Source organism: Marmota marmota, unplaced genomic scaffold (assembly GCF_001458135.2).
Source record: "Marmota marmota marmota unplaced genomic scaffold, marMar, whole genome shotgun sequence".
In the NCBI taxonomy this organism is placed as follows: Eukaryota; Metazoa; Chordata; class Mammalia; order Rodentia; family Sciuridae; genus Marmota; species Marmota marmota.
Window position 1 is genome coordinate 56,078,411 of NW_025999900.1, and position 12,798 is coordinate 56,091,208.

General features: G+C 37.4%; 1 protein-coding gene across 10 annotated transcripts in view; it reads right to left on the bottom strand.

The window, feature by feature from the left end:
• Positions 1-302: 302 nt before the first annotated feature.
• Positions 303-12,798, bottom strand: part of Rps6ka5 (ribosomal protein S6 kinase A5) — a 123,970-nt gene continuing 111,474 nt past the window's right edge. For 8 of the 10 annotated variants that reach the window (XM_048799189.1, XM_015494765.2, XM_048799188.1 and 5 more), the window contains 3 exons: positions 9,509-9,668; positions 7,731-7,894; positions 303-5,211 (listed from right to left, as the gene is read on the bottom strand). In XM_048799189.1, coding sequence (XP_048655146.1) covers positions 4,972-5,211; positions 7,731-7,894; positions 9,509-9,668 — 564 coding nt within the window. In that variant the 3' untranslated portion in view covers positions 303-4,971. Of the gene's footprint in view, positions 5,212-5,498; positions 5,603-7,730; positions 7,895-9,508; positions 9,669-12,798 lie in introns of all 10 variants that reach the window. The other 2 variants (XM_048799190.1, XM_048799192.1) reach the window with 2 other exon arrangements.

Below are 12,798 nucleotides of genomic sequence, written 5' to 3' on the forward strand. Positions count from 1 at the left end.
ATAATCCAGTACCTACCACAGCCATAGGTCCTTAATGAGAATAACTGTCACATATTCATTCCAGAATAGCACAGCACATTTTACATCACCAGCCCCTTATGAAGTTAAAAATAAAACTGTAGTTAAAATGTCAAGTGCCTCAACCTAACTGGATTTTAAAACAAACAAGAGGAACACTGATTTTTCCAATCTATCTACAAGGAGAAGTGTCAGAAAATAAAGCCACAGTATTCCACTCATACAACTTCAGTTTTCTTACTCAGTCATGGAATTTCTTTCTTTGTTCTTTGTTTTCATCATCATCATCATCATCATCATCTTCTCTCTCATTTTTAATATAGGAAGACTTCAAAACAACTAAAAAGATAAAAATTGCTTACTGTGCGAATGGACAATAATAACCGGATTTTTTAAAGCAGAGACGTTTTATAAAATCAGACAAAATATACAAAGGAAAAGAACAATGGAAACAAAAGTGTCACACAATGGGAAAGAATAATGGAATAATGGTCAATATCCCCCAGACTCCTGTGCTGTGGAGACTAGCTGCTGTATTAAATACAAATTTTACTCATTTGAAATAATTAATGCTTTACAATTGGCCAAGCAGCATTCTAACTAGGAAAATATTACAAAATGTTCTTCCCCCTCTCCCAGCAGAAATGTACTAAGAAAATTAAGTCGGATGAAGAACTGCCAAGAATCTTGTTTTTTAACTTAAGTCTCCTGAATGCAAAGTGTTAGCTTGGTGCACATGGTCAGAAGTGATGGAGGACAGGAAATGGCCTGCGATCAACAGCACCTATTGTGCCTTAGTGCAGAGACTTTGACACATCTGGGAGTTTCTTAACTCTTTCAGTCTCATAGGAGAGTGTGAAAATACTGGCACCTTACTTCACAAATTCATGAAGCAGGATGACAGCAGCCTTGGGTAGGAGAAGCAGCATTTGGAGGGAGAGCTGGGCAGACAAAGAAGAGGGCTCAGAAGAACTATCCAGAAAGCCCCAAGGTAAGTGATCTGAAGGTAGGAATGAAATGAGACTCATCAGAAGTTCTTAAGACAATGCTCCCTTGAAAACACGCTTTTCTCCCTGCAGAAACAAGATTTAAAGAACAACTCAGAAGGAAAATATTCTCTCTAAAGAATGTCTCGATTTAGAGAGAAGTTACTTCACAAGACAGTGAATAAAACCTTTATGATGCTGTAGCTGCTATTTTCTTTGGGCCCATTATTCTTAAAACTATTTGACACATACTTCCTCTGTTTATCTTGTCTTTTCCGTTTCATTCTTGAGTTTTACAATGACTCATTTAAATTCCAAATTTCATTAGAGCTTACCACATTCATTTTTGTGCCAGACCAAGTGACAATGGATATTCTAGTGAAAGCTTTGTGAATTTTAAAGTATGATTCATTTTACTTTGTACATGTGGGGTGTAATTAAGTAAAGGCCAGAAAAATTGGGGTGTGAAGGTGTAAGAGACCAAATATCATCATTTTAAGATCTTTCATTGTTGGGCTGGGCTGTGGCTCAGTGGTAGTGCTTGCCTAGCATGTGTGATCCTCAGCACCTCATATAAATAAATAAAAATAAGGGTCCATTGACAACTAAAAAATATTTTAAAAACTCTGTTGTTAAAATGATATTTCATTGTTGTGATAATTCAGACATAATGTAAGTGGTACATGAAAATTTAACTTGCTTAGATTTTAAGGAATATGAGAAGTGTTCCCACATACATCTGTCTACTCATGCTATTGGTCACTGAGAGAACATGTAAAGTCATCAGGTGGTCTAAGAGAGAGAGCCAATAATTTGGAATAATTTAGCAATTTTCAACATTGTAAGGTATCTTGTTCTTAGTAAGTATGATAATAGCAAGTTGGAGGCCTGGTGAATAAGTAAATAATAAATTGTATACTTTTAATAATGTATCTGAGTACATACTTCAAAAAACAAAGTGAGTATAGAGTGAGTAACCAAGAGAATTTCCTCATTTGAAAAGGAAAACAACAACAACAAACCAATCATCTATCCTGGTAGGATTCTTTAAAATAATTTATAATTAAAATATAGTCGTTTACATACTTATTCAAGAAATTAGCAGTAATCTAAAAGAAAAAATTAAAAGGCAGTTTTTTTTAAAATAAATGAACTGCAATTCCCAATCAGGTTGAAATTAATTTGGAAGACTGATGTTCTATCCCAGTAGATCAGTGGGTTTCTTATTTCTTATCAGTGGGTTTCTTATTATATATTCTATCCCAGTAGATCAGAGGGCTTGGGAGAATTAGTGAATTTCAAAATAGCCAATTTAACTCATTTAGCCCCAGGTCTGGCATGATAATTACAAGGAACTGATCTTAATTTCTTTCCTCCATTACCTACCTTCCTTTCCTTACTTGCCTCCCAATGAATTAGACGTATAGTTACAAAATATCTGACTTAGGATGTATGCTGGCCTAAGTCATATACAACACAACAGTAGTGAAGAAGGCAAGAGATGACTGGTTCTATCCTCCCAGTTAATGTCATAAAGAAAATTTAATATATATTTGGTTTTTTTAGATCTTCTGCTTAACTCCTAGTATCACAAAAGAGTCCTTCACTGTATACTTTTATATAAAATATTTTTTACCTTTGAATTTTGATGTTACCAAAGGAGAGCTTAGTGACTTGTGCTTCTTGGAATGCCATATTTTGGGTACTGATAAGTCAGGGGAGGATGTCACTACCTGATGAGAGCACACGCTGTGTGTTTTCCAAGGTCTTTTCCAAAGCCCTTCTGGATGATTGAGGAAAGCTCTTCAGCTAAAGGAGAGCCACATCCTTTCTCCCTCCTCCTACTCTGCCCACCTTTGCTGGTCTCAGGGTCAGTCAAGTCCTCCAGGAGAAGTTGTAGAGAGAAGAAATGAGAGGAAAATGTGTCCATTCCAACATTTGCAGGGAGTCAACCACATCATCAGTCTTGGGGTGTGCTGTTGAACCATTTTTCTGGATCATTTTCTTTTGTAAACATAGTCCCTTTAGTTTCTGTTTCAACTCATATTTTCTACCAGGATTCATAGTTTAAAAGATGACTTGAAGAGCTAACATACACATTTCCAAATATAAGTATACCCAAGGTCAAAATAAACAAACATTTAAAAAAATTATAAATATGTACTGATGGCATCACATTTTATAAATTAGCTATAGTTTGTTAATAATTCACACAAAATTTCCCATCATTACTAGGAATGACTGAAAGAAGTACAAAGACTTTCGTTGACTCCTTGAGAATTATGAAGTCATTTGCGCCAGTGTTAAGTATAATAAAGTTATTCCCCAAAACCATCATGGACAAAAATGTGAACAGGATAATACAATTTTTTGAAAATATTTTAATATTTGCCATTTTTGTTGCCTGTGCTATTAGTATACACATTGATTCAATAATAAATATGCTACCAATACAGAGAGTGCAATATTTTTAGTATTTATAACTGGTTGAAATTAATGCTGCTATTACCTCAGGAAAGGGATAAATAAATATCATGCCCAAATTCCAAACCCATGATCAAGAGATTATCATTAACAAAAACTATAAAATAAACATGTTGGGCATTATCTTTTTAAGCATGATTTCTGTAAACATAGCAAAGATCACTTTTCTCAGTCCTGGCATTTTATGTGATGGCTTTAAAAGAAAACATAATGTACAAATCCTGTCACTTAATTTTTTTTGCATAGGGAATGAATTAATTCTATTTTAAAATGCAGCAATCTTAATGAAATGTCTTCATCGCATAGCACTTGTTTTCTGTATGAATTCAGAACTTTTGAGCAATAAAAGTGCTCTGCATAAGTTTATAAAATGCTTTCTGGATTTAAAATTCAACAGAAAAATTTCAAAACAAGTCATAGGTATGATTCTAAAATATTATGTACATAATATTTGACTACAGGAGGGAATACCTCACTGTAGCACAACACAGTGTACACATACGAAGCACAGTGTTGAGTAAAATTTCCCTTTAGTTTTCCCTCAGATTGGTGCATAAGTGGCTAATGACACATTATACAAAGCACCCATTCTACTTGTTGCATACAAAGCAGAAGAGGGATGTGAGGACAAATTTAAAGTAGATAATGGAAAAAAACCCAGCAAACATACAGTACATATGCTTTCAACAGTGCACTTTATAAAACAGATTGATTTATTCACACTCTTCTATAAAGTGCAATATTACTTAAAACAAAGGGACATGTACCTTAATATTTTGCAATGATCTTTAAAATTAATTACCAGGAAAAGGCAGTGCAAAATTAAAAACATACACAGCTTAGCATGCATCTCATGTGCTCCCAAACACAAGGCTTGGGACCTTGAGTTCTAATAACTTCTTTTTTTTTTAACTTTTTAGAAAAAGATGAATAGCAAGTTATTATCATATATCACCATAAAATAAAAACAATAAGTTAAAATTCTCTCTCAAGAAATAAGTATATGCCACACACAAAATTCATTACAGAATCTTTTTCTGAAAACAGACCTCTTGCTCTGCTAAATCACTATCCAAAGGGTACAAATCTCTTAAAAACCCACCTTGTCCATCAGGCCTAGTGAAAGGCGTAAAGTCTTGTTGGCAGACATCAGAGAACCTGTGACTGACGTTGTAGGCAGCGTCATCTAACAAGGACCTAATAAAGGTACAGAAACCTTTGCCCTTTCAAGAATCATCTTGCTGGTATCATGCTAGGTTGTTAAGGGTATCACAAATGCTCCATTCACAGTGACATTCCCTGTTCAGTGCTCTTGTTCAAGGATAACCAAACAGTTTTCCTGAAAAAATTCACTAGGAGCAGATTCCAATGAGACCAACGGGACAAATTCTTTAAAGCACAGACCACCACCTCAGGATCATGCTGAGGGAGAGCAAGGTGCCACAGCCACGGAGGACATTCCTACCATGCACATGTCGGTCTCTCAGTCCGAGAACTGGAAGAGGCTCTCTGGGTTAGTGCTATCAGCAGGGTTGCTGGGCTGCAGGGTCTTGGTGGGTGTGGTTTTGCCATGGGAATGGGAGGAGGAAGAATGGCAGCTCTCGCTGGAGCTGCTGCGGGTCTCTGTACTGGTGCTGGTCTTTTTCATTTTCCTTCTCTTAGCCAATGGGGCCTTATCGACATTCTGAAGGCAAAATCCTTCTCTCTTGTATTTGTTAAAGGCCTAGGGGAGAAAAACAGGGAAGGTAAAAATATTGACATTTTTGAAATGGATGGAACTAGAGCATAGCATACTAAGTGAAATACGCCAATCCTCCCAAAACCCAAGGCCAGTTGTCCTCTCTGATAAATGGAGGCTAACCCCAAACAAGGGAGGGTGGGAAGGGGAAGAATAGAAGTCCTTTGGATTAGACAAAGGGGATGAAGGGAAGGGAGGAGGGAGGAGAATAGGAAGGACAGTAAGGAAGGAATCGGACATAACTTTCCCAGCCTCCTATCTGAATACACGACCTGGGTAACTCCACATCATGACAGCCATGATAGGATCCTCATTAGAATAAGTGACACTCTGTGTATGTATAATATGCCAGAATACATTCTACTGTCAGGTATAACTAAAAAGAACAAAAGAAAAAAGTATTGACATTTTTGCAGTAAATACAACTTATAGCAGAGGACAACTTCCTGTGGCAACCATAGCTCTAAGGCTGTTCTGGGAACAAAACTTTTATACCCAAACCTGCTGCAGGGAAGAGAAGCTCATGGGAAAAGAATTCTGAGTTTGCATCACACCAGCCAGGCTGTCCAGGAGTCAGGATTTCATTTGTTTGTTTATTTTGTGGCACTGGGGTTCGAACCCAGGACCTTGTGCATGCCAGGCAAGGCGCTCTATCCCTGAGCTACACCTCCGCTCATTTAATAAATCTTTTTAAAAAGTTAGTGTTACATCTCAGTGAGAAACCGCTGACTAACTGGAAAGTCTTGAAGAACATCAGTCATCTGAAGCAACAATCCTTTCTGTTACTTTTACTGGTTTCATGTCTAAGATTGAAAATTCCAGCCACAAAATTCCAACATAGAGCAGATTCAATCCATTGTAGGTCCTTGCTCTGTACACCCAGTGCAACGTCACTTGGGCTTATTTTGGTCACTTAATATACACAGAGAATCGTAGCTCTGCAAATCCCACCCCAGCTTCTTCCTCACAGCAGCCTGTCTTGATCCTTCTTAGCTCAAGTGTGGGCAGTGGTGCAGGCACCTTGACAAACTCGCATCATGGTCATCACTGAGAAGACCTAGATCACATGGCCTAAATTCCTTTTTTTTTTTTTTTTTTAAAATATTTATTTATTTTTAGTTGTAGTTGGACACAATACCTTTATTCCATTCATTTATTTTTATGTGGGCTGAGGATTGAACCCAAGGCCCCATGCATGCTAGGCGAGTGCTCTACTGCTGAGCCTCAATCCCAGTCCAGATGGCCTAAATTCTTGCAGCTACTTTCCAACATTTTCTGGTTTGTTACTTTTTAAATTTTATTATTATTATTTTCAGTGCCAGGGATTGAACCCAAGGCCTCACACATGTTAAGCAAGTGCTCTACCACTGAGCTACATACCCAGCCCCTATTTTTCTTTTCTTTTTTTTTTTTTGGTAGTACTAGGGATTGAACCCAGGGCTCTCACAGCTAGTCAGGTGCTCTACCACTAAGCTACATCCCCAGCCCTTTTTATTTTGAGATAGGGTTTTGCTAATTTATGCAGGCTGGCTCTGAACTTTTGGTTTTCTTGCCTTAGACTCTCAAATAGCTAGGCTTACAGGTGTACACTACCATGTCCAGCTATGACTTTTAAAATCAAATCCTGGTGCTGATGGCTCAACATAATTCTGTTAGAGAAAAATTTTAAATCTCTCTACCCCATTATTTCTTAGGCTAATTATCTTGATATAATTGTATTTGCTTGACACAAGGGTACATAATGTGGTTATCATCATGTAGTGTCAGCTTTTTAAGGATACAGTCTATATTTATGCAATTAACTCACTTCAAATCCCTCAGTCCTAGACTATGACATGCACTATGGGTGGGTTGTTGAATGAATAGACTTTTCTTATGTCTTAGTTCCTAACATTTAGTTATGGTTTAAAAACATGATTTTGTTTTGGGGAAAAACTTTTTTATTATGTATGCTTGTTTAAGTTGTTTTCATTACTTATTAAAATCTTTCAACTATTCAAACATCAGATTACTGTCTCCTCTTACAAACTCATTCTAAACACCAAATAAGTACTTTGTATACTTTTTTTTAATAAAATATTTTTTAGATGTTAATGGACCTTTATTTAATTAATTTATTTATATGTGGTGCTGAGAATTGAACCCAGTGCCTCACACATTCTAGGAGAGTGAAGCAGTTTATAAAAATTAAAGCAGTTTATGAAGCAGTATGAAGCAGTTTATAAAAATTAAAAGGTGAATATATTGTAAATGTGTTAACAGACAGCATGTCTCTGAGACTACCAAATAAGAACATGTGGTTATGGGTCAGGGGTTTTGGCTCAGTGGCAGAGCACTTGCCTAACATGTGTGAGGCACTGGGCTCACTCCTCAGTATCACATAAAAAAATAAATAAATTAAATAAAGTTATTGTGTCCATCTGCAACTAAAAATGTTAAAAAAAAGAAATGTGGTTACAATCCCTTTTCAAACCGCCTGCCACGTGCATAGTGCAGAGCCTCACATGGAAGGTTGCTTTCACACAGGTGTGCACGGCAGCTCCTGAAGATCCCAGAATGTCTGGAGTCATCAGAGGATTCGAGGACAGCTGACTGCCATCTTGAAGCCATTCATTGTATCTCAAGCCAGACATTTTAAGTCTTTTATTTGGATCAACGGTGAGAAGTCCTGTGGGAATAAATAATGTATTTTAAGGTTTGCCATTTTAAACCTGGTTTAAAAATCTATCTCAGACATAAATTTCAATTATGTTCACATGACATGAAGATTTCAATGAGGCTTCAACTTCCTACAAAGATAATTACTTCTTTAAAAAAAATCTTTATTTTTATTTTATTTATATGTGGTGCTGAGGATCAAACCCAGGGCTTCACACGTGGTAGGCGAGCGCTCTACCTCTGAGCCACAACCACAGCCCATACTTTTTTTTTTTGTACTGAAGGTTGAATCCAGGGGTGCTTAACCACTGAACCACATCCGCAGTCATTTTTATTTATTCTGAGACAGGTCTCATGAAGTTACTTAGGGCTTTGCTTAGTTGCTGAGGCTGGCTTTGAACTTGTGATCCTCCTGCCTCAGCCATTCGAGTCACTGGGATTGCAAGCATTCACCACTGTACCCAGCAGATAATTATATATTTTATACACACACACACACATATATATATACAAATATATTTAGATCTTCTAGTGGACACTGGATGATAATGCCACAGTCGCCTATTTCTAGGAGGCTGTAGGCTAATGAGCTTTTCAATCAGAAAATAAACCACCCAAACAAAGACTCCCACTGGTGACTTGGTAAGCTCCAATGAGAACAGAACACCTAGATCTACTTCACTCATGTCCAGACCTTTACCAGCATCTGCTACAAGTCAGGGAGGGAGGAAGGCTCTCCTGAGACATGGACTGGAGACTCAAGGGTGACTAAAGACAGGGACAGGAGGGAGCCAGTCTAACAGGAGGGCACTAGTAGCAAAACACACCGGGATAGGGCTGGCAGGGACGGGAGAAGGGCTCATCTGTGGAGAGCAGGTATCCTGGAAGGATCCCAGGAGTCGAGTCCTGTGGAATGAGAGTGGGCAGGAGGAAGAGGGTGCTCTATATGGAAAGAAATGGAGAAATCTGAGTTTCCCACAGTGGCAGAGCTGTGGTAACCGGGAAGCAGGGGAAGCAGGGCCAGGTGATGGAGGCCTTGAGGTCTCAACGCCAGGCTAAGGAGTGAGACCTGCAGCTGATGGAGAGTCCCTGATCACATTTGTCACTCAGTCAACAGATGGACAGGTCAAACGAGAGGAAGTGAGTCCAAATGAAGGGATGCTGCTGGACTCTAAGACACTTGGCTGGGAGTGGGAAGGATGGCAGCCCAGGGGTGGCTGAACCTGAGCACCAGGGGACAGGCTGCAGAAGGCAAGGAAGGTGCAGGCAGCCAGGTGACAGGTTTCTGTTTCAGTGACTTGGCTCCTGGGTGGAGCCACTGTCCTGAAGGAGGAAAATGGGAGAAGAAATATGTTTGGGGAAAGGACAGTGGAAAAGTACATCTAAGTTCTTCGACTGAGATGCAGTGGGAGCCATATATTAGTCCATGATGGAAATGTCGAGATCATTGAGGGACAGTGTCTGGGAAGAAGATGACAGGCTGAAAGGTGCAGCCTGGTAAACCCCAAAGAACACCTATGGGCTCCGTGAGTAATTAACAAACATGTTATGTGTGTGTAAGGGGCACAACTCCGCTTCAGTCACTATGCACCCTGCAGAACACCAAGCGTCATGAGATTCTTACCTTGGATCAAATCTTTAGCCTCTTGGGATACATTCTTCCAGGCTTCTCCTTCAAAGGAGAAATCTCCCTTTTTAATTTTCTTCATGATTTCGACTGCGCTGGTGCACGTCAAACTTCTGTCATGAGACTGGAATGGAACCTGCCCTGACAACATTGTATACTATCATGGAAGAAAAGTAACAAAGCAGAATGACTGTCGCAGCCCCTCCAGTAATCCTACTGCCAACTTAATTAGCACAACTCACCAGCTTTTACAACTAGCATTATTTAGTTTAAAAGACCACATGACTTCCATCACTGAGGTTACCCCACATTCCAAAGACTTGTAAACAAAGTGGCATGAATTTTTATGATATTCAAATATAAAACCACTTTATTACTTCAAAGTACCCCTTTATCCAAGGGGCATAGACTTATAATTTTAGTTGATTATCCAGTAATCAATTTCTGTTAAGATTAATTTTCTGTCTACAAATGATGTGGTGCAAAACAGAGACATAACTATACAGAAATACATATCAAGAATTGCATGTGTATGCAGAAATAATCTCTGTGTCTGTATACATGTATTATGTATGTCCATAAACATATGCATACACATAAATACATTGTAAGAGCACACACACAAGGAAGAATCAGAGAAAAAAAAAAGCAAATGCAGTGAAATCCTAGATGTTCATAGTATTTTTCTCTCACGTCCTCTACTTTTGAAATTTTCAAAATAAAATTTTTTGGGAACAAAGTAAAAAAACAAAAAACAAAAACTAACGTCTCCAGAATAAAATATTTAGGGGAAATATGTTTTAAATGGAATTATGTGCTATATCACTGGTTTGTTATATATCCTGTCCTATATATCCTAAATACTTTGTGTTAAAGAACTAAATTCATATGTTGAAGTCCCAACCCTCAATGCCACTGTACTTGGAGAGGGAGTTTTTTGGAGGTAGTTAAAGTGAAATTAAATTATATGATAGTGTCCTGATCAAACAGGATTAGTGTCTTTAAAAGAACAGATACCAGAGAGAGCTCTGTGGAACCGTGTACCAGCCAAAGGCTTTGATGAGCACATGGTGAGCAGGTAGCTGTTTGTGACCCAAAGGGGGGTCCTTACCAGACGCCAACTCTACTGGTACCTCAGTCTTAGATTACCCAGGCTCTAGAACCATAGAAAATAAATCTGCTGTTTAAGTCATCCAGTTTGTGGTATTCTGTGATAGCACAAACATTAATATGCTGTGTAACCTCTATTTTAATTAAGCCCTACACATTCAGACTGGGATTATACTTCCACAGCATATACTGGGTTGTAATCAAAGCCAGATGAGGGCTGGGGTGTGGCTCAGCGGTAGAGCGCTCACCTAGCATGTGTGAGGCCCTGGGTTTGATCCTCAATACCACATAAAAACAAGTAAATATAAATAAAATAAAGGCATTGTGTCCAATTACACCTAAAAAATAATTTAAAAAAAGCCAGATGATACTATAGGATATATTTTCTTGGAGTACTTATTTTACTCAGGGTAAAATAGTTTCTTTTCTTAACAAAATATCCACATTTACATCTATTAGATGGAAAATGCAAAAGGGCCATACATTTCTAAGGTACATCAGGAGACTTCAAATAAATTTTGTGCTTGCTATGGGATAATTCAGGCTTTGTATTCTAGATGTCTGGAGATATTCATTTATGCAAAGCTTTCTCTCTTTTTTTGACAGTTTAAAGAAGGTGTTAATTTTTTTCACTTTCATCTTGTATCTTTAAAAAGCAAGACTTTTTAAAATTATAACCACAGTGCCGTTATCACACTTAAAAAAATTAGCAGTCATTTCTTTGTATGTTCAAAATCTCATTGTGTTATACATATTGTGGGTATATATATATATATATATTTTTTTAAATAACATCTGTATGAATTACTTTTAGAATTTGAATTCAATACACAGAATTTTGATTTTGCTTGAATCAGGATTCAAGTAAAATGTAAACATTATTGCTCAAGTGTCTTTTAATCTGTAGGTTCCCAAGTTATCTTTTCTTATAATTTACTTGCTTGAGATGTGGGCTGCTGAATGTTCTCATATGCAGATGTTAACACACAATAAGCGGGGAGGGAACAACAGAAGCTCATTGGATTAGACAAAGGGGAATGAAGGGAATGGAAGGGGAATAGGAATAGGAAAGTCAGTAGAATGAGTCTGACATAACTTTCCTATGCTCGTATATGAATACATAACTAGTGAAATTCCACATCATGTACAACTGCAGAATGGGATCCTGATTAGAATTTGAGTAATTAACAAACAAAAGTATTGAGAATACTTTTTTTAGGTTATACTCCATGTATGTATGTCAAAATATACTCTGTCATGTATAGCTAAAAAGAACAAATAAAAAAAGATTGTAACACCTCAAAACTAATAAATAAAAATCAAGCAAGTTGGATATGACTAAAAGTACAACCTTATAATCTCATTTCTGAGACATTAACACCCCCAATCCAAAGACTATGAAAATTATATGAATAAACATATCCACTCAAAATTATTTATAACAGCTCATCAGAGTCAATCGGTACCAGCAATATTCCCTCATGAGAACATCAGTAAGCCTTCCCAGGAAAATAAAGATCAAGATCAAATTTAGTATCATGTTAGATGTGGGCATGATACACACTGTAGTTACACTCAATTATAACTGAAAAACACGGATATTATAAGAAATGGAAACTACAAAAAAAAAAGGTGGTTTCTAAATTGCCCACAGTCTGGACATTTTGACTGTCCTCTGCTATCACTTACCCTGTTTTATATCCTATTTTTCTTAAAATTTGATAATCCCATCTAGGGGGGCAGCACTGCTTCCATCCATGCCCTATGGAAAGTTGCTTTCATAGAAATAACACTTGGGCTCTAAGATACCTCTCTGCACATCTAAGACTCTTAAACCTTAAGAGTTTGCTGGTCACAACTGGCCTAGATTTAATGGAAGTCTCTTTTTCCAATGGAAAAGAAAAGTGATACTAGAAATCAAAAGCTCTTTTTTATTTTCATCAATTTTTTAAAGACATTGCTGCTAATGAACATGCCATCAATTTAAGTCCATAAAACTCTTCAAACCTATAGTAGATTTGTTTTTACAATTGTTTATAGTTGTTTATTTGAAAACTTTTTTAGTTGTAGATGGACATAATACCTTTATTTATTTTTATGTGGTGCTGAGGATTGAATCCAGTGCCTCCCACGTGCCAGGCAAGTGCTCTACCACTGAGCCATAACCTCAGCCCTAG